This window comes from Sesamum indicum, linkage group LG3 (assembly GCF_026168435.1).
Source record: "Sesamum indicum cultivar Baizhima isolate 11 linkage group LG3, ASM2616843v1, whole genome shotgun sequence".
NCBI lineage: Eukaryota > Viridiplantae > Streptophyta > Magnoliopsida > Lamiales > Pedaliaceae > Sesamum > Sesamum indicum.
The window spans coordinates 17,134,073-17,160,150 of record NC_142659.1 but is presented as its reverse complement, the minus strand read 5'-3'; the positions used below and the strand labels follow the sequence as shown (position 1 = coordinate 17,160,150).

Genomic DNA, 26,078 nt, shown 5'->3' with positions numbered 1-26,078 from the left:
ACACAAATCTCTCCCTACTTTCCTGCTCTTCTATTCTAAGACACAATTGGAAACCAAAATGTTGCCTAAAAAGCAAGGCGGAGCAGCCGTCTCCCTCCTCTACAACCACCACCGCCGCCGCTCGATGGTGACCAAAGGCGCCAACCGCGCCGCTGTGCATGGTTCTAAGCTTCCACTTCCTGATATTATCCCAGTAAGTTCCCAATCCCCAATTGTTTTTTAATTATTTTTCTCATCATTTCGAGCACTTAACAGGCTGATTTAGTAACTCTTTGCAGAAGCAGGAAGTGAAATCGGAGATTGAGCGAGCTGTTGAGGAGAAGGAAATACGGAGGAGGGAGATAGAAAATAGTGTGGATTCCCACCTCACCAACTGGCAAGTGCTCTACGTCGACGAAATTGTCTGCTCCAAGTAAAAAACCTAATTTCTGGAGTTTTATGACAAGTGCAATCTGCAGGAATAATCTTCCCCATCTGTGTGTAATTTACTGTCAAATGAAATGCAATTTCAGACTTGGGTCTTTGAACTTACTTGGGAATTACAATGAAGGATTGGCCATTCATTTCTATTATGCCTCTTAAGAATTACTGTTAACGGATGGAAATTCTTTTCAATTTGATGTCATTTAAAGTTAGATCAACAATTTGGGGCGTCTATGAACTAATTTGATGGTCGGTTACATCTGGAATCAAAACTTCGATATAAGTTGGTATTTTATACTCTATCCTTCCTACATAGCTAGATGGCTGCAGGACTATGCATTAAATCTAAAAGCCTAGGCTTCTTTAACCGCAACTTCGATCAGCCTCCCGCGGACCCATTTCTTGGTTATGTTCACTTGTTTTTCCGGTACTTGTGCATTCGCCGAGTAGAACTCTACTCCATTTACTGATGGTTTCTGCGTATGCTCAGAGTTACCATTGACATTCTGTTTATGGTCAGCAAGATTCTTGGTGAAGTTGGAGTGCTTCACCATGCTACCCAAATCCAGTGAAAGCGGATCATTAGGGCTCGTCTGATGGAGGTTCTCCTCAGTTTTGAGTATATTACTGGAACAAGAACTCACAGAATTCCCATTCACCATATCTGGCAACACGAACTTGTTGAAACTTAAGTCACCGGTTTCGATCACAGGAGCTGATGAGCTGTGAACTCCATTTACTTTTGTATGTTTGATGACTTCCAAATCTTGACTATCTGAATCTATATCTTCTTCGAGATGAGATGCTGGTTCAGTTGAATTCTCTTCATTTTCCGAAGAGATTCTGTCCTCGTGCTCTATGGATTCAATGAGCTGAATAGCTTCAGCTATTAGCATCCTGCTTTCCGTTAGTGACGCCTGAGCAAGAGGGCTTTTCTTGGCAGCTAGTTCAAGTGCCTTCGCGGCCTTCTCAGCTTCAGCAATCAACATCCTGCAGTTATTTTCACACAGCAATATACACCGTGAGTTTCCAGACATCAGTGTCATAACTCATCCAGTTAATAACCACCAAACAATCAAGATGAAAACAAGAAATTTGTGGATAGAATTAGGTTCTCTTTTTCTTTCCTGCCCTACAAGTTTCGTATTATTGCATCATTTGGAAGATAATTAATAAAACTACTAAAACATGAGGAAAAATATCAACTGTAAAATGGCAACCTACTTTGCCCTGGTGATGGCTTCATTTTTTTTGTTCATAGCAGCAGTTCTCTGTGCTCTTATGTCTTTTAACATCTCCAACTTGGTACTTGCCAATGGATCCTTGTACGAAGGCGTCCTCCTTCGCTTTGATCTAATGCTTTGAACCCGAGTCTTGGTCTCATGCTTTGCAGGATCATTGGTCTCATCCTTCTTTCTTAGACTTCTTTTTTGAGTCTGGCCATCAGCACTTGGCCGCCTTCTGGGTTTCCTTTCAGCCCCTTCCGCAATGCCATGAAATTTAGCTAGAGCTGAGCAAACCCGATTCCGGTATTCCTATGGGAGGAAAAGGAAACTTAGACAAAATAGGAATAGAAAGGAAACTTAAGACAACTTATTTCTACATCAGACAAATATCTGGAAGGAAATTTGAGTCTTTGATTACAGAAAATAAAAATTCGAGGTGTGCAGTACAGGTCTTACAGGATCCGCCCATTTGGCAGCTATGGCCTCTGAAATCTTCCTCTTCTGCTCGGCCGACTTTGGTGCTCTCCTGCTACCCTTTGGTCTCGGCTTGGTTTTCCTTTGTTCAACAATCTGTAACCATTCCTGCTCAAGATCTTTGCTCAATATCTTGTATGAATCCCAATGCAATTCTTCCTCACCTAGAAGACCTTTCCGGGCAGCCACAGCAATTAGATTCTGCCACTCATAGTGGCAAGTCTCCTGGAGCATCAATTTCTCACGGCGTCTTTCCCACCCCAGACGGACACCAACACCAATTTTTATCCTTGTTTCTTCACTGAAAAGTAGGCAAAAGAATAAAGTGGACATGCCCTTAAGTGGTCCATTCACTAAACCAAAGATGAACAGCATCAATTTTTATCCATACTAATCAGAATGCATAATTTGTGGATCTTTCCCCTGTTCTGGAAAATGATATACCCCAAAATCAGTAACAACCATCGTATTCATTTGAGAAGTGGTGCAGCTTTATTGGGGATACATGAGCATACAGAACATATTAAATCAATGGATATTCACAATATTATCGGTGAGAACAAGTTTACAATAATACCGACTCTAATAAGTGTGACGTCATAGAAAAGAATGAAAAGTTTTGACAGATCTATCAAAAGCAATGGTAAACTGTTGACACGAAAAAGGTGGTAACAGAACACTTAAAGTCTCAGGTCTGGCCTCTAGTTATTTCCATGAATTACTTGCAGGATCACAACATATTAACAATTCTTCACTGACCTCAGCTACATCCAGAAACTGAATCAGTATCATGCATCCTACGTGAGCATAAGCATTTCTAGATATACTTCTTACGCCCAAAGTTGGCATTGAGCAGAAAACCAGTCCTATAAATGGCAGATGCTCACCAAAAAGCACACAGAAAGAGTTAACCTACCTTTGGGCATGCCCCAGGTTAACTAGCTTCATCTTGACCTGTGTGGTTTAAAATCATTAGTGCCTTTTCACGATATCAAAAAGAAAATATTGCAGCTAGGTGATATTGACAAGCGGAAATCAATAAATTTAATGTACTGACAACTTAACTCATGACCAGAATTACATAAAAAAAATTGCTGAACTCATCGATGCAAGAGAAAAGAATAAAGGATCAAAGCCCTTGATCCAACTTAGCTGATGCAATATGAGCATGCAACAATGTCTCTCAAGGATATTCTGACGGAAACCCAATTAAAATCAGCTGCCAGGCCTGGTTCTAACTAAATCATATATTTGTCTTCTCATAGTTTAGAAAGTTAGTTGGACGAACTGCAGAGCTGTAGCATCAAACAGTATCAAGAGCATACAAGTTCACAACCCCCCCCCCCCCCAAAAAAAAAAAAAAAAAACCAGAATCCAGAAGAAGATGTAAAGCAGTGTGCATGTTTCACATAAATAGTGAGTCAAGAAATAAGTATGCGAACTAGTACACTGCAACATGATTGGTTTATAGAAAGAAACTAGAATACTTGGTTAGACAGAAATATCAGCAGCAGTATGTTCCAGAACAGCTACATCGATAGAATTATGAATTGATATTATGTTCCAGATCACTGAGAATAATCACAACAATCTCAAACACTTGTTTTTTACAATACTATCCTTAGCTTCTTACATGACATCACCTTAGGATCTTGCATTGCCAGCCTGGTTCTCTCTTTAATCCGCTGTAAGGTTTCTGTACATAATTAATACGTTTGAGACATTGCTGGATCCAATTAAAGCTCAAAAGTATACGTAATCAGTTCAGATCATTTCAAAATGCAAAGCATTAAATTACCTGGGCTGTGCTTTTTCCCTTTGTTCCAAGGCGTGTTTCCTTTGTTCGCTTTGGAAATCCTCATCCGTCTCAACTTCTCCCTCTCATCTACTTCCATTGAGTCTTCACTTGATGATTGCGACTTAAAGTCAGAGGAAATTGGCCTTACTGAATCAACATCCATTGTCAACACATTCTGATACCCTCTTATCCCTCCACTTTTCCCCATCACACCAGTAACTTCCAGGGTAGCAACCGATTTTATCATCAGTCCACCCCGCCATACCTCAGTTCTCCCCAAGTTAAAGTTTGTACTCACTTTTTTTGTGATACAAAAAGTTCTCCAAGAAAATGTAGACGCCAATCCCAATCCCTTATCATATCGTACTACGAGCTTATTACGAAAGCGGGCTTCGGACCTAAATGCTAATACATTGTTGCCGAAACAAGAACAAGGCTGTGAAATAGCAATATCTGCAGGAGAAACATAACGGTGGATAGCTTGAATACAATCTTCCAGATTCACAATAGAAAAGGACTCCAATTCACTTATCTCAACATGCAAACACAAAATTGAAAAGAGACTCCAATTCACTTATCTCAACATGCAAACACAACATTAAATCAAAAGAAAAAGTAAGCTGCAAAAAGCACAACCGGAAAGAAACAACCCAATCAAGTTACGAAAATTTCACCAAATCGAAGAACTTCAAAAGAAAATATTAGGAAGAGAAACATAAGATTCTCCTCTTGCTTTACCTAATAAAGGCATGGGGAGCTCATCAAGTCGGAACTCCAGAGCACGCTGTTGAGATAAAATTATTGGTGGCCCGCCTTCAGTAGAAATTCCATGAACCCGACTAAGCTAATTCCTTCTCTGCTATACTTTGTACATCTTTGAAATTAAGCGCAATGAAAATCAGAGGAGTAAGGGGTTCCTGTTGAACTGTTATAATCAGCGTCGGAAGGATTTGGGACAGCAGGAGCCACACAGCCACTGTTTTTGTGTGTCAAGAGCCAGCGCCGGTGGATAAAGATAGGCATATGACACAAAATTGCACTTTTAATCCCCCAACATAGAATGTCTTACAACTTTGGATCGTAAATTTTCAGAAATTGCCATTTCATAATATTCTATAAATTACTTGACCATTGTAATAAAGCATGTGGATGTTAACGCTTATTTAAGTTGATTGAATATAAGATAAACAAATTATTTTATCTAAAGAGTTTGTAATTCGGCTTGCAATTGGATCACTCTTCATTCCCCAATTTATTAGGGGTATTCAGTTGGATTAATTATTTTTAAAAAATTCAAAATCGATTCGATTTGGTTTTTTAAAATATATATATAAATAATTTTAATATTTTTTCAATTTTATCCAAAAATACCTGCATAAAAATATCAAAATTTAAAAAATAAAATATATAATTTATAAATACAATTCAAAATTTTAAATTAAAAGAATATAATAGCAATCCGTTCATTTAATTTAATTCAAAATCAAAATGCAAATTTAAATTAAAATTAGAGCTCACTGCTAGTGCTGGAGAAAGTTATCAAATATCAATTGACTCAGTTCTAATTTTAATTTTGATTGATTGATTTATTTAATAAATACATAGATAACTAATATATTTATTTATATACATTATTAATCTATAATTTAATTATATTTATTTACAAAAAAATAAATTATTTATTAAGCTTGTTTTTTTGATAATACAAACTAAAGTATCATATTTTAATATCATCTAAAACTAAAATATGATATATTAACTAACAAGTCAAATTATGCCTTGTGGTGAATTTTAAACACTATTTTATTTTAGTGAATATTAAAAATTATTACGATAAAATTCATATGTATAATATTAAATATTTATTTTTTAAATAATATCAAAATATACTAAATTGCTGAAATAGTGATTAAGTTTATTTTTAGATAATATAAACTAAAATACTGTATTTTAATTTTTAATATCATCTAAAACTAAAATATGAGATGTTGACTAATAACTCTAATAGATAGTGAATAAATGAATTTTCTCAATCATAAATTTGTAATGATCAAGTTCATATGATTATATTAAATATTTATTTTAAAAAAATATTAAAATGTAGTAAATTAGTGATTAAGCTTTTTATTAGATAATATAAACCAAAATAGTAAAGTATCATATTGTAAATATTTGAATAATGAAGAATTGAAAATTGAGGAACAAACGAGTTAGAAGAAGAGAGAGTGTGAGTTAAAAGTTAAAAGTAAAATATATAATATTTAATATAATTTATAAAAATAAAATATATATAAAAAAATTTTGGTTTTCAGTTTGGTTCGATCACCGAACAGTGAAAAGAAAATGAACAAAAAATTAATTTTTTTTTAATAAAAAAAAATCGAACTGAATGTTTCGATTAGACCGATTTTAACCCTACGAGTTATTAGATAGGAATGAAGATAAAAAGCAAGGGAAATTCAAATTTGAAATTAAAAATAATTAGTGGCATAATGAGAGGTGGTAGTAATTAGGCGATAAAATCATTTCAAATTCATCATTTTGTTGGGCTAATAAGGTTTAATTATTTATAGAGCCGCACCCCTTTTTGACCTTATTTCTCTCAATCTATTCCGGTGCACAAATTTATTATATTTCAACTTTTCAAATTTTAAATCATTATTCTTCATCTTTTTCCTAAACTAACCTTCAATTTCCGACAAAACAAAAAAAAAAATAGAAATTCTATTACATTATCAGTAATATCAAAATTGATTAAATATATGATGTATAATCATATAAGTAGTGCTTATATTGCAAAAAGGTTCATATTTGAAGAAACCCAATTATGGTAGCAAATCTTTGATTAATTATATGCAATCTAGTGTAATTAATTGTCATAAATGATGAAATTAGTAGAAAAGCAAATAATAATAATAAAAAAAAAGAAAAAGAATGAAGTGGGTGTGGGTGTGGGTGTGGGTTTGGGAAGGCAGAATAATGAGTTGTGTTGGGGGGAAGGGAATGATTTATGATTACAACTCCACAACACTCTCTAACCAATAAATATTGTGGCCCACACTCTCTCTGGGCAATTAAGATATAAGTGATATTTACGTACCCAAATGTTTCTTAACATATTATTAATCAATATTTGATTATGGTAAATAAACAATAGTGAAGAGGGAGTTAGGAGGACAGTGGTCATCACCATTCACCATTCACCATTCACCATTGGATTGGAAGCCACGCTCAGTTGATTCTTCTATCTATCTTCTCAATCCTCCATTTAATACGGCGCCGTGCTCCCTTCATTTTTCCCCTCATCTCTGCCGCTGACTGCTCTCTTCACACCATTACATTTCTTCTTTTTAGTGTCGCTTTCTCCCACCTCTCCTAGTGCTAGACCAATACCTCATCATCTTCTTCTTCACCTTCATTTTTTATTCCAACTTCTCCTTTTAATATATGTATAAATACACCAGCTCTTTTTTTGTTTAAATACAAAAAAAGAGATTCTATTGGATAATTTGAATTCAAACTTGATCTTCATCTTCTCTTTTGCTGCCTCCCTTGTTTCTTCTCATTGTTGTAGCCCAGATAAAGATGAATCCTTTCTTGGGTTTTGCTTGAAACCTCAAGATTTTCTTCGAATTTCAAGAACCAGATAATTTTAAGAAAATCTCCCCACTCCCACATGCCTCAAACGTGGGATGCACTCTGTGATGTTGTCAAATTCTGAAATTTCACCTCAAAATCTTGTCTTGCTTTTGCTTTAAATATATTGTTTGTATTGGAACTCTAATATATACTTTGCTCAGCTGTTCAAGATTGCAGTTTTCTGGAATCTATCAGCTGTATATTTTTCTGTATTTCAAGAAATCCTTCCGGGATTCTGTTTTCAGAGCTAGGCAATTGACAGCTAGTGTTTTGATCTGAGGAAATGGGAGACTCAGGTAATGGCGGTGCAAGACTTGGAAACACCGGAGTGATTGAGCTGACGGGGAAGATAATGGTGGTGGCAATTGTCCTCCTCTTCTTTGTTGTGTTCTTTGTCTTTTGCCTTCACCTCTATGCCAAATGGTTCTGGTACCGCCGCCAAGAAAATACCGCGACCACCTCCACAAGGCGCCGCCGCCGCTTTGATTTCGCGGCGGGCCACCAAGAAATTGTGGTTGTATCAGCCTTGCGCCACGGCCTTGACCCTTCTGTTCTCAAAACCATTCCTGTTATAGTCTTTGATCCTAAAGAGTTCAGAGATGGATTAGAGTGTGCAGTTTGTTTGTGCGAGGTTTCTGAAGGTGAAAAGGCCAGACTTTTGCCCAAGTGCAATCATGGGTTTCATGTTGATTGCATCGACATGTGGTTCCAGTCACATTCTACTTGCCCTCTTTGTAGAAATCCTGTGGCAAATCAGAGTCAGTCGAATTCTGCCGCTGAATCGACATTGGAGACTATACTTCAAGCTCCTATAGGGGAGAATTCAGGTGTTGATGCTTTCTCGACAGAGGCTCCAAATTTTCCAACCAATGTGTTGATTTGGGGCAATGAGATTCAAGTTAGCACTCTTGGTCCTTGTGTAGAGGGAAATCATCAAGGTAATGCTATTGCAGAACCATCAAGTTCATCATCATCATCATCATCATCATCGATGGGTTCAACAAGCGGTAGGCCTGATGGGATGTCGGTGATTGATATACCAAGACAGATCAATGAAGAAGAAGAACAGAAATCTCCAGTGCCCACAAGACTCAGGTCATTAAAGAGGCTTTTGAGTGGTAATAGAAGAGTTAATCCTTCAAGCCCAAGAAATTTGGATCTTGAACAAGGAGGTAGAGGCCAAAGTTGATTCCTTCTTTCTATGCATTGATGGAAGGAATGCTAATTTTGTTCGTTGGTTGGATCCAAGGGATTGACGTGCAAGTTGCAGGTCATCAGAATTAATGGTTTTTTGTCAGTTTGGCCATTTGGCTTTGATGAACTCTTCCAGTTCACATAAGATTTGGCTGCATTCAGAGTGGAACTGAACGTCCACTTATTGGTAGACCTGAAGATGATTAAAATGTCCGTTAATCGTGTTTATTTGTTCAAGGTTCTTTAATTCTTGATTAAGATGAAAGGTAGCCGCGTGCTACCTGTATCTTTTGAGTCCTGTTTTAGACAGAAAAATTGGTTCTTGTTTAGAAAACCTGTTTCATACAGCATGGAAATTGAATATGCTGTTTCGTGTATAAATATAGGTTTTGCTTCTCTGTTTGTGGAAGTGAATGTTACCATCTTCTCTCACAGAAGAGTGTTAGACAAGAAAGATTCAGCGAATTCGTCCACACAGTAGCTATTATGTGTTGCAGAACTGTGACAATGAGAAGCCGTATCTTTCTCTAGAGTTATTGACGTATGGTTCTTTGGCTGTTTTGGATAATCCAATGTGGTTTTTTTCTTTCTTTTTGTGCTTGATTTGATTCTCAGGAGACATAGTGTACTTATGGTGGAATTTATGAGAAAAATCATCTGATTGAGACTTGAGCTCATGCAGACGCTCTATTTCCTCTCTCATTTCTCATTCAGGAAGCTGGAAATATCCAAGCATTATGTCGAAATAATTCAGTCCTTATACATGGAACAATTTTCTTGTTCATTAAAGTGCATCAATCAGTCTCGACTGCCATGTTTAGCCAACTTCAAGCAAATCATATGTAGTTTTACACAGATGGACAGACAATATCTAGCAGCTGCCTTGTCCCACCAAAACAAGGATTCACACTTATCCGACCGACATTCATTAATCGTGCTATTGATTAGCATAAAACTCCGTAAACAAGACACTAAAGAGGTTTACTTTTGATTTGCTGCTACTTTACCAAGTAAACAGGCCCATAAGAATGAAACTTCTGAGGACTATTAAGCTGCTGGCCAAGACACATATAGGGCACCTCATACTCGTCTGCCCTCTTTGTTGAACTGAAGAGACTGATTAGGGGGCCAGATGCTGCCCTCTGGGCTCTGGCAGTCATAATGCCACCTACAGCTCCCTGGCCCTGGACTGGACCCGGAAAATGTTGACGCCTTGGCTTAGGAACGGTGGATCCCTTCGTTGGTTGCTTGGTCGATTTATGTTTCTTGTCTGTCTCCAACCAGGAAAACAATGAGCCTTTCCATGATTTCCTGTTCTTTTTCTCCAAATCAAACTGTTTCTTTCCTGCTGCTTCAAGTCGTGCAGTATGTAAGTTTCCCAGGCATGCATTCTTTCTTGCTTCTTCCCAGAACTGGAATGAGTTGGGGTGTTTAATCAACCAGTAAACTATGAACACACAGTTTACAAGGGAATAAACAACAAGAACTGAAAACGTTAAGTACTTTTGAACATTTACTTAAGAGCCAAAATCTGTGTCCCCTGACAACGCAAAAATAGAGAAATTAAGTTCCTTGGAAGCTAGAAAACAAAACATAACTGTGTAATACCTGCCTGATAATCAAACTCATAGTTGCAATAATCCACTGTCTGACATCTTGAGAACATTGTAGACGTAGCCATCCTTTAAGAATATACAAGAAACGACTCACATCATCATGAGTAAATAAAAAAAGTTAACATAAAACCCACAAGTAGTTGCCTCTTGGCAAGTTATCTATGGAAACCACAAAGAATGCATAGCCAACTTATAAGTTGGTTCTTTGACTTTTTTGCAGAGCGTGCAAAATAACAATAATAATCTTTACAATAAATTCACAGATTTATTTGCTTCTTTCTTTGGGTAGTGAAAGTTATCACTAGTGTTTGTTTGGAAAAGGACATGGGGAAATTAGATTTAATAAGTACGCTTTGCAAGTGTTTAAAATAAATGTTTATTAACTTATTATTGAAAATAAATTGAAATAGTGTTTGTTTTACAACTATTAATTTTAACTGTTTAAATGAAGTTGATTTAAACCAAAGGTATAAACAGCTTTCCACCAACTTTTTCAATTTTTTCTTTCTTTCTTTTTTTGGGATATGAGAAAAATTGGAGAATCTTGTTGGGGAGATTTCGACGATTTTCCAGTTTCTTGAGAACAAAGGAGGTGAGTTTTGGCAACCGAAAAGTCTGACACTATTCTTGCTGCCATCCTAACAAAGCAAGTGAATTTCCCAGGTGGTGTACGATTGTTGTAAAAACAAACAACAAAAACATAAGTACAGACCATAGATGTTAAGGGCAAACAAAGGTGCAAGCCCATCACCATTCTTCTGCTGTGGACTGGCGATGCCTGAGCGCCATTTCGGCTGTTGCCGGGTACAGACAAGTATTGGAGTTGGCCGAGAGTCGAAGGACCATCTCAAAGGTGATAGGGGGAACTGATGAGGTTTGATGGAGAAGAGGATTGATGCCGTTGCTGATGCTCGAAATTAGAAACAATCCTCAAATTTATAACGTGCAAGGGAGGATGCATCCTAATAATGGAAAACAGTCCAACGCCTCTTAAAAACCTCTCAGGTGTCTTTTATGATTTATACTGAGTTTGGAAGCCAGTTCATTTGATTTAGGTTTAAAAAGCACAACACTTCATAGGCTATATCCAAATCAAGTAAAACTGGACAAGAGGGAGCACATTTCTCCACCTGTTGATGCATCAGAATTTAATGATACACGGACGTGCAATTATAAACTTAATGGCAGCACTGAGACGATGACATCAGATGGTTACTCAACACACTTCTTTCATTAGCACAACCACTATACAAGTCCTGTTTGGTACATTAAAGAATTCTGGGACATCAAGAAATGTAGGACCTGGACACTTAACATTCCCCTTCCATTATCGTTATGTATCAAATTTGAAGCAGAGGCAGGGCCATTACAGCAGCAAAAATGAAAACTAGCAACATCAGCAACCAGGTAGGAAAAGACCGCCGCCTCTGCTGGTTATTCAACTCCTTCGCGACATGCATATTTTTCAGCTCCTCTTTAGCTCCACGTCTTTTTAAAGTAGGCCCAGAATTTTCATCCTGAATAGATTCTTGTGTTGCATGATCTATGGATTGCTCAGCTGCTAGCTGTTCTTCATATTTCTCTACGTATTCTGGAAACAATTTCCTGAAGGTTGGGCTGTTGTGAACAGAGAAAAAATGTGAGCCTCATATCCACGAAAATCAAAGTTAAAGCAACGCATTAGTTGAGTTTTATTGAAACAAAAAATTGAGGTAATTGCATTGTTATTCTATTTCATGTATTGCTTGAACAATGCAACTTAACTGACTTTATCATTATCATAAAAGAAATGAAGGGGCAGCTTATGCAGTGATTCTATAAACAAAACAAGAAACTTACATTTTACAGTTAAAAGCCAGAGAAGCCTTTGCAAGCCTTTGTTTCTCTTCTTCTGTAGTTGAGACACTGCCTGTGGTAGGACTATTGTCCATCTGAAAAGCAACCAGAAGGATCAATTGGTTTTTTAGAGAACTTTGGAATAAGGAAACTATTTCGTATATGGATAAAAGCATTGCAATACCAAAAGGAGAAAGCAAACTAAAACCTATCCTCACTCTAACATTAGCAAACAACTCACCATGAATGAAAGGAGCCCAGTGAGTATGCTGCATGCAAATGGGATAAATTAGAAAAAAACTTAAATTGGTAAGAAAAGAAAGGAATAGAAATATTTTCCCCACATGTTACCTGGACACGGACCACATTGGGTTCCAACTCTCTGGATGAACTGGAGAACAGAAGTAGTGCGAGATGAGAAATCATTAGGAAAATACAAGAAACTGAATCTAACCCAAACAACTTACAATCACTCATGGACAGGCATATCTTCTTTTGTGTCATAAAGCGTCCATTTGGAGTAGTCATGCTACAGAGGTAAAAAGATTTTAGATCAAGAATCTGCTCATAAATGCCCGAATCACAAATCCTTAAAATTATGACTGGCGTTTGTTAATGCGATTTGTGACAAGATGTAAAAATACCTGATTCCTGGAGGTTTAAATGGGTATTCCGGTGGGAACTTTATCTTTCCATAGTAATATCCACCTTGCAGGATTGAGAACAGTAAAAGAAAATGAAAAGAGAATCATCATCAGTATTACAAAATCCTCGGCATTAAAAGCACTGTTCATTTATGTGCAGAAACACACACAAGCTCAACCCATTTATTAGCTAGCGTTTTTTTCGGATAAGAGCCAGAAACCTGCAAAGGGTGTTCCTTGACTTCCCTCCAACACATAATCTGACCAAAGAAGTAGGGAAAGGTCTGTTAGCAGATGAAAAATCACAAGACATTAAAATTATAACAAAAACAGTTAAAATCAGTCACAATAGTCAATGACTTTAGAGGCACGATCAAGAAGTACTAGAGTGTGAACATGGCCTATTTGCAAATCCAACAGGATTCATGCCGAGAAGTTCACAATGAGGGGTTCAAGAAGATAACATGATATGCACTTATATAACCTCCACCATCTTGAAGAGGTTGTACAAGATATAGAAGATCATATATCCACAGAACCAAACTTGACATGTAAACTGTTTCTCTTCTTTCTCTGTGTACGGTTGGCCCATAATTTTCTAAAGACAACGCAACTTCAAGGTTCAATCAGATCTATGTTTAACATCAACCTCCATATAAAGTACGACGATTATATGTTAGATATAAAGATCACAGGTGGAAAATAAAGTCCCAACACTGAGAACAATGTGCAGGACAATAGAGACGGAATACCATTAGCCAATACTATGGTTAACTAAGGAAATGATACAGGACACAAACACTTCTCAATAGATGTAATCAGAACAATGTAGTCAAATGAAGCAGAAAAAACCAATAGAAAAGCAAGCAATGAGAATGAACATGAAAGTAGAAAATGTTAATGGACTTGTACGTAACAAATCCTGAAATGAATAAGCAGGTCCCCATGTTTATCTCTATATGCAATTGTATTCAGGAACGGGCATGGCCTGAAAAAGAAAAAGAAAAGGATGCAACTTACGCCACTCAAGGATGTCGTTTGGCAGAGGGCGTGCCACCACGTTGGAAACAGGTTCCTAAATATGAATAACAGAAACTATGAGCAAAAACAGATGGAGCTAAATGATAAACAATAGCCATCAGGCCCAAACCCACAATCAAAACCATGGAAAAAAGTAACAAACAATCTGGCATTTAATGGGTGTCAGTGATTCACAGACTCAACATCACGCTTTAGGCTAAATCCTATGTGAAAACCTCACTTCATTCAGAAAATTTCAGGAATTATTGCCGATTATTAGTGCTCAGGTTCTGAATTTCAAACAACTAATAATCAGAAATCAAACTAGAAAGTAATTCCACCGTACCCCAAGAGCTCTAATAGTTTCAGAATTTCAATATAATAGTGATGAAGTTCACCAGGAAAATTACATGTATTATTACTATGCATAAGCTTTCTGAAGATTTCGGGAAATAAAAGATGACTTACTTTACAGAGTGCTCTATATTCCTTTTGGAGGCGCTTCACACATGCTTTTTCAGCCATTTTTACAAGTAAACCAACAATCCAAGAGATAGAACCACAGCAGATACTTATCCACTAACGGGATGTTCCCTGCACAGAAAGTTGTTTTTAATTTGAAGATAAATATTCTACAATGGACATATACAGCTCTTCTTCACCAGATATGCCATCATATATGTCTGCAATTCTCCATGTCAACAAGAAGAATACCACTAAAATTAAAATCTTAGCTTTAGCATTTCTTTTCTAAAATAAGTGGAAACTAGGACAGACTGTACGTGTAGCACAAACTGATTACTGGATTCAGGCCTTATGCACTAAGATGAAGTAACTCAATTTGCTGTCACCTAATCATGTAGGTGTAAGTTAAATCAAACACCACTACACCAAGCTCACTGTTCACCAGCTGAAACTAGTTCCAGCGTACATATTTGCAATTTCCAACAGTGAAAGCATCATGTGTTTTTATTCTAGTCTTAAAACATACACCAATGGTAATTCTCCAGATTCCAGAAGCATCCACCTTGTGCTCTTACAATTACTTAGACAACTAATAACTGACAAATCAAATAAAGAAATTGATTTCCTTCATAGCCTCATCAATATTGCTAATTACTTAACTAATTAATTCTTCACAGCATTGCTACACAAAAAACCAGCTATTATAGAGAAATAGTCTATGCATAAGAACTCTACAGAATAAGGTTCCTGACACTATGAACAAGGCAACATCCCATTATCTCATCTCCACATTACAACGATAATTAAGCCAACGAATAATCAGCCAATAGTTAGTATGTGAAAAACTTTCCTAAATTCCAATTAACAGAACCACAAAAATCTAAGTTTTCTTGTATGTTCTCTGCTAATTAATAGCATAATAAAAACATAAGAAAGAAAGAAAAAGGAGGGGAAAAATGACATCTCCCAATTCAATCTAACCCCAAAAGAGAAAAGCGAATTATCAATCAAACCCCACAAATTAGGCAAACCCACACATTCGCAATACTCAACAACAACTGAGAAATAAACAAAAACAATAACACTAAAAACCAACATAAAAATGCACATTCATATACTACGCGCATACAGAGATTGAAAAAGCCAAATCAAACGCGCTGTCGACTAGAAATCATGAGCGAATTCCCCAGCAACAAAACTTGATCTACGATAATATCAGTACAAATAATTCTGGGAATTTAAATTGTTGCAGTATAATGATTCAACAAACGAAGAAGCGTTGAATTTGGGAGGCAACAGAAAAAAAATTAGGGGTTAAATTATAATTTCTTCCCCTATTCGGAGTGGTTATAACACAACGCGTGGATCTTGAACAGGCTGTGAGAAGACAAAATCAACCCTAGGATATTGATAAAGATTCATACATGTAGGGGCAGACATGGAATTTGAATCCCTTAATTAGGAGATCGAAATTAATAGTTTCATTGGGCTAAAATTATGCATAGACCCCTTGAGTTTAGTTTATTGTTTGATACGGTCCTCTATACTTTTATTTCTGATCTATTTACTTTTACCTTTTTGCACTTTTAAGATGGATGATTTTTTCTTTCTTTCTATTTTTTTTTTTTTTTTGGAAGTGGTGAGTATAGAATTACGTACATTTAAATAATTAATTAATACATCATATTTAATACATATATTTAAAAATAATAAAATAAATTGTAATAAATTCATGTAACGTAAAACAAATATCCACATATATAACAAAAAACGAACACATAATTTCAAACTTATTAATAGATTCTCAACTTTAACCTATAGTGTAAGACTTCATTTATAAGATGAATGAATTTGATAATAAGATAGTTCATTAATCCATATTTATCTTTTGAAATATAGGTATTGCTTTCTTACTCAATAAATATTAAGGTAAATAATAATGATTTTTTTTCTAAAATTTATCACAATTATAAGTACCTCTCATTATTTAAATTATAAATACTCCTCAAATTAATAATCATCTAACAAATTCCCTACTCCTCAATATTTTTGTTAAATGACCGTTAATTTTAGGAGGTACTTGTAATTTTTCAAACAATAAAATAATATTTATTATGACCAATTTTAAGGGAGTCAGTTGTAATTTATTCTAAAATATCATTATTTCACTATATTATTGACTTAACTAAACCTCAACTACACAGTTTTATACCAAAAAACTTTATCAAACTAATAATACATGTACAGAATCAGGAACGAATCAAATTTTATATGTGCATCTTCAATTGTATTCGACACACTCAATAATCAAATGTAGTAGTCCACGTCCAAAAGGTATACAACTTGTTGGGCAATTAGTTTGGATATTTCAATCAATATACACCTAATTTGGAATTGTGGATTCTCTCGACTGTACGTACGCATCTTGAAATTCAAAGCTGTGAGCTGTATTGAAGTACATATGATGGCAATGATCCCAAAAAACAAAAGTATATATGCTAAGGACATAGTCATCAGAAGCATCTGGAACAAGAAACTGATGCTTGTACGAGAAACATGTCGTTCATGACATCCAACTAAATTTGAATAGCAGCACAATGCACATTGTAACAAGACAAACCAAAGCCAACTAGTAAAGATCCAATGTTGTGATTCAAGCAGATTAAGAACAAATATTAACGCCAGTTTTTCCCCTTTTGAATCATATAAAATTCCTGATATGCAGAGCTTAGACAGTATTAAAATATGATCACGTGCCGATTCACATGACCACACTGAAACTGGAACCACTAATCTGGAATTCAGACTTGTAACATGTCACAGTCAAAGTAGTATCACATGATCCAACTTGCATAGGATTCCAACAAGACTTTTACAAAAAATACATAGATATATAAATCCCATCACAAGGGCTTAATCACATTCAAATCTCATTACAAAAGTTCGCTCTATCATTTTACCAGACCATCAATGGTTCAAAGCATTAGTACTCAATAAACACATTGTGTTCTCATACTACAATCAGTTATGAAATCCCACCTCAGTCTGATGGCCTCTTTGCTTCTGGCATTGGTGCTCGTTTTGCAGTGCGACATGCAAGGTGCACAAGCGACACGACTCCTCCTGGCAAAAACGCGAACACCCACCACAAATATGGCACCATCTTCACAATCTTTCAAGGGTTTGCATGTGAAAGAGAAGAGTCCATACAAGAAGGAGAAATCAAGCTTTAGAAGAGTACCTCCAAGCAGATCGAATCCGACCCAGAACAAGTAACTCCTAACTCCAAAAAGTTCAAGCATTTCCTCCTTAAGAAGTTTCACTCAGATATCATGTTCTTGTGCCAGGTCCAAGCCTCCGTAGGAAGACTGTAGAAAGCATTAATTGCCAATGGAGACCACCTGCAGTGCAATCATTTCATTTCGCAAGGATATGGTTCTGCATTGTATTAGAGTTTATCCCTTTTCTCTAGGACAGGACCACTTGTTCTTCTAAGAAGGTCTGCAATTTTGCTGTAGTCACATTTTGTTATTCTATGTAATTTCTAGCTTACACATGTGAATACAAGAGCTTTCTGATCATCATATAGCATCCCCCTCTGATTTCATTTCATCAAAGCTTCATGCATGGAATAATTGCACACCGATAAAAGTTAGAATACAATTCAAAGGAGAAAAGAAAGAAAGAAAGGAAGAGTGTGAGAACTATCTACAGCAGTCGCAATATGTAGCTTTCAGTTAATCACTAATCCCAGCTTTCAACTTCTTGTCCAAAGAATTTGACAAGCCATCTTTTCTGCGCCGTTTTTTCTCATTCTTAATACTTGACGATTTGTCACCATGAAGAGTTTCTCCATCATTATTATTCTTACTAGAGATGCTCGTTTTTTCTACTTTATGCCTTTTGCTTTTGCTTTGGAAAGAATCATATCCAACATCTCTGGGAAACTCTCTGCCTTCAGGGACCTGCTTATTGCCTGTTTTTTTTGGTCCACCAGAACCCTGGTGAGCCAAAAATGGAGAACCAGACTTGGACGAATAACCAGTAGAAAGGCGAGCATCAATCTCTTTTCTCATGCCCTTCAGCTTTTCCATAGATTTGTGATGAGTATCTGAAAGAAAGTTTTCACTTCGAGATGATTTTGTGTCCATTGGTCCAAATGCTGCATAGAATTCTTTGTAAGCAGATTCTTTAGAAGTTTGTCTCGATCTCCAGTGATCTGGTCGTTTTGCAAAGCTATTATGACAAGAAAAGGAACAGTACAAGATTAGTTACTCCCAGTCAAGTAGAAATTGTGCAATGAAGCTCATGAGAGAACAAAAATATTAACAAAAGGGAAACAAAAAGGGTGCAAATATTTCATCTCAAATCACAAGAATCAAGGAATTTAAATGTATGAATATAATAAAATAGATATAGGAAGTTAAGCCATGTACTTTTGCAGCCAGCAAGTGAAGGAAGTGGGAAAAACCTCTTCCATAAGGCACAGAACACAATCCTAAGAAGAAATATCTAAAACATAATTACTAGTATTTTCATGGCAGATGACAAAGTGGCAGTGCATTCACAGTCCTCCATCCTAAATCCTAACAACTTGAACTCACTTCACCCTACGCCTGCTCCTCAACCTCCCTCACCAAAAAATCTCCTAACTTCCTAGAACATACCAATTTACAGCAGCTAGTAGTTTACACTACTTACATGCTAGCCCCAATTAGTATATACTAATGACCTTAAGAAATTCAAGCTATAGTTTCAGAGGCATCTGATGATGGCCTGCATGTCGAGGAAAATTCTGCAAGATGTCAAGAAATGCATATAGAGCACCACAGTTGTTTTTCTACTTTGAAATTTATTAGGTGTTTCCTTCAGAACAATTGGCTTCAGCCAGGACGCACATCCATCATTAATCCATATTACAAGAACTTTCGACTCAAAAGCACTACATTAAATGACATGCTATATTGAATTACATTCTTCATGTAATGTGAAAAATAACTTTAGTACATAATATCAATATAGTTCTTATCTTGACTTTGAAGAGGAAAAGTTGGGTGGTGGGAACAAATGCAATAGGAAAATTGACACATATGCTTACCTCTCAACATCAAGTTTCTTCAATAGGTAGGGGCCCTGTTTAGTCTTAGAAAGCTCTGTTTGGACGGGTAGTAGCTCTGATACAATTGTCTCTCTCAGGGACAAATTGCTCGCACTGAAGCACTTCTCAACAGTAAACGAACCAGAAGGGAGCACAGAGAGCTCTCCAAAATGTCCTCGAAGCCTTCAATTTTCAATGCGTACAGCAAAACAATTCCCATTAGAATTGTGTATAAGAGTGTGTGTAATCCCTTTTGGGATTACAAAAATGTCGAGAATCCAAATGGAAGTGACATTAATTGTTCTGTCCCTAAAAAAGACTCTAAAATGTAATGAGAAGGTCGAGATATAAAAGAATCACAGTATAAACCCACACAATTATACCAATAGTCATGCCACAGTTAATGCCACATCAGACCGAAGTTCTCTATAACCTTATGTATATACTACTTTAGGATCATCTTAAAACTTTCAGATTCAAAGAGATTGCTTTGATAGCCATATTAAATGTAACTCTAATAGAGAAGCTGCTGTTATATATATGGATATATATATATATATATCCATAATTCATATGAATAAATTTTACATAGTTACAGGACTATGGAAAAAACAGATTAAAGAACTGAGATTTGAGAAAAGCCTCAAGATTAGAAAAGATATTTTAGGATAAGGAGGAAAATAAGGTAGCTTCTCATCATACTTGCTAACTAACTTGCGCTTTTGCTTAGCTGAAGCATTTGAAGTGAGGAAGGCCTCAATAACCCGGACACCAGCAGGATCTTTTGATGCTTCAAGAATTTGATCTTCTTCTAAGGATGTGATGCTGGTAATATATGCTTGTATGAATTCCTATAGTACAGAAAACAGTTACAGGTGTTACCAATTGAAACTCATACTATTGATAACCAAAGAGATTAAAAAACAGCAAGGAGGAAATTCAAAGCCCTCTATTTTGTACAAGATTTCATGCTATTAGACGCCAGAAATAAACAAAAGTTTCAACAATATTCTAAAAGGACACCTGCCACTAAAAGGACAAAAAAAGTCCGGATGTAAGAATTAGGTTTCAGAAAAAGTGAAGAGAAGACACAGTTCTTCAAATTAACTTATTAGGTTTCAGACAAAGTGAAGAGATACAGTTTTTTCAAATTAACTTATGTTACTTAACGCTAAATACATACGATTTTCTCTCTCTAAGTTGTGGGAGAGGCCGAGCAAACTTCTTTGTTTCCAGGATCAGTACTCTTACTTTAGAACATAATGCAAGTATCATAGTTCTGTGGAAATACAAAACCAAAATAAGAAGTAAACAACATACACTTGGAAATCTGAAAATGGATTGCAGCATTAAAGAACCCAAAACATGCATTTTAACACCACTCGGCCAATTCCAGTTGGCTTTATCAACAGCAGAGAAGTAATTGTCGAGAAATAATATCCGCGGAACAATGCATGCAGAAGGCTCATTTGTCAAACACACAGCATCAGCAAGGGCTTTACAACACTGCCACCAAAAACAATGGAGTCCTGGTCAACAAAGAAAGTATAAACAATAAGTAGAACAAAGTAAACCTAGTTTAATACCAAGAGGGGATGGGTGTAAGGAAAGGCATTAAAAGTAAACTACATAAAAGTTCTGTTTCACCACTTGTTCTGTCAAAGAAAAGTCTTAACATCGTGCTAACTTTAACAGGATCTGAAACATTCATTTGAACCTTAACAAAGACAGAATTTTAAAAGATAGAATATATATACATATCTCCAAAAGAAAAGGAACCTTTTGCTCATGGATCTCAAGCCTTTGACTTGCAGCAACCAGAGCTGCAACAACTCCAGACCTTCCCAGTTCAACCAGACTCTTTAATCTAGAACCCAGTTCCTCGTAAATCAACTTTATCTGGAATGAAAAACATGAATTAGATAACAATCACAAAATTTAAAATTGCCAAACAACAGATTCTTTTGCAAGCCACAATAACTAAGCAAAGAATTGATAAGCCATTCGTTTTATATAAATCAGTAGAATACCTGCTACAAATGTTATGAGTAGCGTTGCTGGAGAGAAGTTTATATATACATCATAGGACCACCATATTGTTACAAAGTCTTCTTAAAAAACTTTTTCACCCATTGTGTCTTACAGTGACATATACCAATGAACAATATTCCTAATTTGTACATCTTGCAGAATTTAACAACACTATTCAATATTTAGCCAAAAGATGCCACAGTGACTAAGTTATGATGAAATTGACTATGCACTTGATCAAATTAGAACTACATTGCAAGCATGAATTGCCAAACAAATCTTGAATGATCGCTGGACATACATGCTCTTGATTTCTTGCATGAGATATCAATGCTTGCACAACGAAATTTGCAGAAGGATGTGACGACATCCTAAACAAAGAATTGTTGAACACTTTTGTGAATATTTCATTATATAAGGTATCAGGAGCCACTGCCAAGATGACCTGCGAAAAAGGAAATGAAGGTCAAAATATGAAGGTTAATAGTAAACAGCAATGTCCCACATATGATTGATTTACCACACCAATGAACTATAAATGGTTGAACATATACAGTCTGGATCATTTAATGTCTCCATGGAGTTGTTTCATGACATAGTTATCATACTAGATTTGGGAGCATATGTTCCATCAAGTTAGATCTTGCTTCAGGGTAGTATACCTCTCAGTAAATATCGAAAAATAGTAAAATTTAGACCCTAAAATATCATAGGACGGAAACTCCCGTTGCAATGATGAGAAATGGGAATTCATAAGTATACTATGATACAAAATGCAGAAAGATTAGCTTTGTTAAAATCTCACCTCCATTAAGTGACTGTATGCATTTTCTTCTACCAAACGCAGAATTTTTTTCCCTGCTGTAACTTCTAAGAAGTTTCCTTCTAAGGCATTGTCTGTATGGCATCCAAGGAGAAGCGGAACTAAGCGGAACAACTCCTCCTCTTTTCCAGCTAATAATTTCAAAGCAGTCTGTCATCGAAAAGATATAATTCATCACAGGTAAGACACATTTCATCAAGTTCGATTTTAGAACTCAAGTTCATCGGGGAGATCCATTGGTTTGTTTAAATTACATGTAGGTGGGGTATCTGTGGGTGCTATTGTACCAAAGCAATACATATTATTGAATTACTTAATGTTCATTAACATTAAAGATAAGGTAACTCATTTAAAAACGGATAAAATTAGTGTAGTATATTGAATCAGTGGGATGCATCACAAAGTCATACAATATGAAATCTGTTGCAGTTCAAAAAGTTAAAAAGATAGCAAAACCTGCCTGCAGAACCAAACTACTGTACTGATTTACTTGTAGGATTGCAATGTCTGCCCTCGAAGGGTTTAACATCTCTGATATGAGAAACTTTAGTTGATCTGGAAACGGCGGGTTCTGTTGTGATTCATGACCATCTAACTGAGTTGATCTCAAATTCAAGCGTTCTGCCAGTACTACTGATGGCTTTATGCTATGAAACTCTGATGAGTCAACTGGATCTCCTTTACAAAGACAAAGAAGTCTCCGCAAGACATGGGATCCATAACAGTTGCACATAATATCAACAGGATTGACCACAATTGCCTAGCAAAAAAGGAAGTAGGGGAGAAACAATTTAGTATGACGGTTGCAAATGCTACCCACATGCTTTAAAGTACATACTACAAAGTGCATCACAAGGAAATTATCATCATTGTCAGCAGATAAAGCTTCTTTTTAATACAATAGATTTCTACATAACAGAAGTAAAGTAAACCCAGTGAGAAATTCAAGTAATGCCTTTCAGCAATTGGGGTGCAGACTTCGATATTGCCAGCTTGAGTCACGCAAGTACTATTAGGATCAAGCAGCAGATACCTGGCACAAAGTAGATAGTGTCTCTTCAATGAGAGAGTGATTCTCATCATCCTCAAGGTGCCTGGCCAACGACTTCAGGGCCGTTTCAGCTACATGGGAACCAGACCTATCCATAGAAATACGACAAAAGTTCTTTGCACATCCTCTGAGAAACGCACAAAGATGCTCCACAGAACAGCCTTCAAGGAGAGTTTGCATAGTATGGCTGATAATATAATCAGTTGCAAGTTCTACTTCTTTCCCTCTGGCTTCTTCCAATGCATTGCCACATATAACAGATCGCTCCTCCAGGTCAATCTCAGCTCCTTCTATCACATTTGATATCTCCGAAAAGTATTTAGCAGTCTCTGGGTCAACCTGCTTTCTATAATCAAAACAATTCCAAGAATGCATTTACATGGAGCACATGCATGATGACATAATTCATGTAACACAGAAGTAAAGCCACAATCAAGAAAAAACCTGACATATGATGCCTGAGGTACAGAGGATGTCTTGTCCTTTGCAAATTTTTTAGGTACACCACCACCTGATTGGTTTTCAGTAGAAGCACCTCCATGAAACCCTGCATTTTTCTTACTTCCTTTCCTGCCCATTCTCCTATGTTTCCTAACCTTATCAATAGAAGACGTGCCTTCGTCAGCCATCAAGCTGTCCTCAGATAAATTACGGGATTTATGTTTTCTCAATTGCAACGCTTTCAAACCAATAGAAACCATACCAATATTCCCGAAACACAGTCCTATACCATGCATAAAACTATAATTAGATAAACCCAAATCACCAAATTTCAAATAACGTTACTATTCTAAAAGGAAACAAAGCCACACTAACAATATTCTTTCTGCAGTGTTTTCAGCACACTCAGTGATGATAAAAACATTAAGTAAAAAACCAAAAGAATAACAACATCCTCCCAGAAAAGCCATCCAAAATTACTCGACCTCGCAATACTTGAGCATATTAAAAGTTCGAACTCTCTAATCCGTTCATAACAATAATTCAAACTCCATAGCTCTTTCAAACATAAATGAAACGGCAAACTCATTTACCACAAGCATAGAGCAGTAGATATACAGAGCATGAACATAAGAATGTAAAAGCAAAACGAAGAAATTCCAAAATTTAAGTTAAATTCAATCCATAGCTATGAAAATCACAGTAGACGAACCTAAAAGCTGAAAAGGGTGCAAACTGCAGGGAGAGCTCCGAGAAAACTTCTGCTGCTGCGAACGTGAAAGTTTGAACGAGTTAAGGAGAAAGGGAGCCAGCGGCTACGTTTCTCTGCCCTTTCCCTCTGTGTCTTTCCCATACCGGCCCAACTACACTGGAAGCCCAATTATCCAGCCCAAGTTACAGTAACCATGACCTTCAGTCCACTTCAAATCACGCCCAGGAAAAAGCACTTGAGCCCAAATTGAGGTAACTAACGTCCTGCCTAAAATTAAACGTATGTGGGCTTACCATTGGGTGGTTATTTATGTCAACAAATTTTAGCAATGCTCTTTTTTGGGGTTTTTTCTTTCTGCTAGGAAATATGTAATATAAATTAGGATAATTCGCAACAAAGTTTTTTAAAATTTGGTATAATTATTAATAATTTTTTATAATTCAAAAAATTATAAATATTTTTTACTGATAATTGATAAAATTATGTAATTTTTGAACGGATATTTAGAATTATTAATTTTGTCCTTGTTGTAAATTCTTTTTTATCAGAGCTTTCCATTTAATTTTACACCTCAACAAAGAGCCACCACTAGTTATTAAAAAAAAAATAACAGTAATAATAATATTAATGATAGGGATATATAATAATAAACCCTTCATCAATCAATCAATATTAAAAAAAAAAAGAATGTGTGATTTTATCACGTTGGCTACAATCAATCAATCATGCAAGTATCATATATATGATAGACAACACATGGTTTAGGGTATGAAAGCAACCAGACAACCATAATCTGTGGCAACCAACCATAACTTTATCTACCATACTTATATAATTCAACCATATATATCTACTAATGCATTCCTCATCTCTTCAATAAAACCCATGTGCATCTCAATCCCCTATTTGTCTAATTAATTCTGTGGTTAGGTAATGTGAGAGACAGAACTAAGACTGATGTTAATTGTAGTGATTAGAAAAGTTGAGAGGTGCGGGGCGGGGGATATGTTCCTTAATTGGACCCAAGCTATCAATTAAGACATGTAGTAAATGGATGGATGCCATCTCTATGCTAGACATGTTAGTATCTTTTGTGTAAGGACAATAACACCAAAATAAAAGTGTCTTTTGTTGGTAACTTTTTTGTCTTTTTATATTCTATACTTGCCTTAGGAAGGGTGTTTTTTTCTTGCAAGAAGGAAACGTGAAAAACAAGGGCAAGGAAATGGAAGTAGATCTATCCTATGTTACTCACAAGTAAGAAGCCCATCCTCTTATCTATATACTATTTTACTTTGCTTGCAATGATGAAAAGAAAGGAAAAAGCGTTTTGGCGCTTTATTACTTTTGTGTTTTATTTTATTACAGAATACCACGCTTTTCCCCAAAAGAATAAATGAGCTTCGCTTTATTGCTGGCCATATATATGATATAACTAATATTTATGTTGCCCAAATTGCAATTAATATAAACTACTGTGACGCGTGATTGGTGGAATAAACCCTCCATCCAGAAACACCCCTCTATTGAGGGTAAAAACAGAAGAAAAGTCAAAATTCATCAAGATCAAATTATATATAAATGCTT

At 36.0% G+C, this 26,078-nt stretch overlaps 4 protein-coding genes and 1 long non-coding RNA gene across 11 annotated transcripts; 2 read left to right on the top strand and 3 right to left on the bottom strand.

Moving 5' to 3' along the window:
• Positions 1–52: 52 nt before the first annotated feature.
• Positions 53–473, top strand: LOC148788750 (uncharacterized). The gene is made up of 2 exons (XR_016064646.1): positions 53–193; positions 266–473. It is a non-coding gene; the product is annotated as an uncharacterized LOC148788750 (long non-coding RNA).
• Positions 474–591: 118 nt separating this feature from the next.
• Positions 592–4,916, bottom strand: LOC105157889 (muscle M-line assembly protein). The gene is made up of 7 exons (XM_011074405.3): positions 4,660–4,916; positions 3,922–4,374; positions 3,767–3,819; positions 3,040–3,077; positions 2,106–2,424; positions 1,648–1,958; positions 592–1,413 (listed from the first exon to the last, which is right to left on the bottom strand). Exons 1-7 carry the CDS (start codon positions 4,670–4,672, stop codon positions 777–779), a joined length of 1,824 nt encoding a protein of 607 aa, XP_011072707.2. The 5' UTR covers positions 4,673–4,916; the 3' UTR covers positions 592–776.
• A 2,180-nt stretch (positions 4,917–7,096) lies between these two features.
• Positions 7,097–9,429, top strand: LOC105157887 (RING-H2 finger protein ATL3). Its single transcript, XM_011074402.3, has one exon. It carries the CDS (start codon positions 7,844–7,846, stop codon positions 8,747–8,749), a length of 906 nt encoding a protein of 301 aa, XP_011072704.1. The 5' UTR covers positions 7,097–7,843; the 3' UTR covers positions 8,750–9,429.
• Positions 9,430–11,582: 2,153 nt separating this feature from the next.
• Positions 11,583–15,677, bottom strand: LOC105157886 (ubiquitin-conjugating enzyme E2 34). Its single transcript, XM_011074401.3, has 10 exons — positions 15,465–15,677; positions 14,339–14,464; positions 13,871–13,925; positions 13,072–13,110; positions 12,851–12,914; positions 12,674–12,735; positions 12,558–12,597; positions 12,448–12,475; positions 12,210–12,301; positions 11,583–11,987 (listed from the first exon to the last, which is right to left on the bottom strand). Exons 2-10 carry the CDS (start codon positions 14,393–14,395, stop codon positions 11,711–11,713), a joined length of 714 nt encoding a protein of 237 aa, XP_011072703.1. The 5' UTR covers positions 14,396–14,464; positions 15,465–15,677; the 3' UTR covers positions 11,583–11,710.
• Positions 15,678–17,164: 1,487 nt separating this feature from the next.
• Positions 17,165–24,642, bottom strand: PUM23 (pumilio 23). Of its 7 annotated transcripts, none has more exons than XM_088878913.1 (12): positions 24,492–24,597; positions 24,042–24,062; positions 23,788–23,934; positions 23,321–23,684; positions 22,748–23,047; positions 22,270–22,437; positions 21,766–21,909; positions 21,213–21,332; positions 20,754–20,939; positions 20,136–20,284; positions 19,434–19,616; positions 17,165–18,571 (listed from the first exon to the last, which is right to left on the bottom strand). In XM_088878913.1, the coding sequence occupies exons 3-12, from the start codon at positions 23,889–23,891 to the stop codon at positions 18,073–18,075; spliced, it is 2,217 nt and encodes a 738-aa protein (XP_088735039.1). In that variant the 5' UTR covers positions 23,892–23,934; positions 24,042–24,062; positions 24,492–24,597; the 3' UTR covers positions 17,165–18,072. The 7 variants fall into 7 exon arrangements, 6 of the variants coding, with proteins under 6 accessions (XP_088735039.1, XP_011072694.1, XP_011072693.1 ...); XM_011074392.3 differs by having other exon boundaries at positions 23,783–23,934; positions 24,492–24,596; XR_016064793.1 differs by lacking the exon at positions 24,492–24,597 and having other exon boundaries at positions 17,165–17,458; positions 17,577–18,571; positions 23,783–24,075.
• Between the last annotated feature and the right edge of the window lie 1,436 nt (positions 24,643–26,078).

Bases quoted from the DNA above. Each gene is read 5' to 3' on its own strand.
- LOC105157889 (XM_011074405.3), bottom strand. The intron at 3,078-3,766 runs GTGATGTCATGT...TAAACCACACAG, and splicing joins TGGCAATGCAAGATCCTAAG to GTCAAGATGAAGCTAGTTAA. The intron at 1,959-2,105 runs GTAAGACCTGTA...TTCCTCCCATAG, and splicing joins CTGCCAAATGGGCGGATCCT to GAATACCGGAATCGGGTTTG.
- LOC105157887 (XM_011074402.3), top strand. From the start codon at position 7,844: ATGGGAGACTCAGGTAATGGCGGTGCAAGACTTGGAAACACCGGAGTG.
- LOC105157886 (XM_011074401.3), bottom strand. From the start codon at position 14,395: ATGGCTGAAAAAGCATGTGTGAAGCGCCTCCAAAAGGAATATAGAGCA. The intron at 13,111-13,870 runs GTAAGTTGCATC...TTCTTTGGTCAG, and splicing joins AAACGACATCCTTGAGTGGC to ATTATGTGTTGGAGGGAAGT. The intron at 12,915-13,071 runs GTTTCTGGCTCT...CAATCCTGCAAG, and splicing joins TCAAGGAACACCCTTTGCAG to GTGGATATTACTATGGAAAG.
- PUM23 (XM_088878911.1), bottom strand. From the start codon at position 24,075: ATGCATGGTATAGGACTGTGTTTCGGGAATATTGGTATGGTTTCTATT. The intron at 23,685-23,782 runs GTTTTTTCTTGA...TTTTGATTATAG, and splicing joins CCTCAGGCATCATATGTCAG to AAAGCAGGTTGACCCAGAGA. The intron at 20,285-20,753 runs GTATGTTGTTTA...TCTGTACTATAG, and splicing joins CCATTTTCAGATTTCCAAGT to GAATTCATACAAGCATATAT.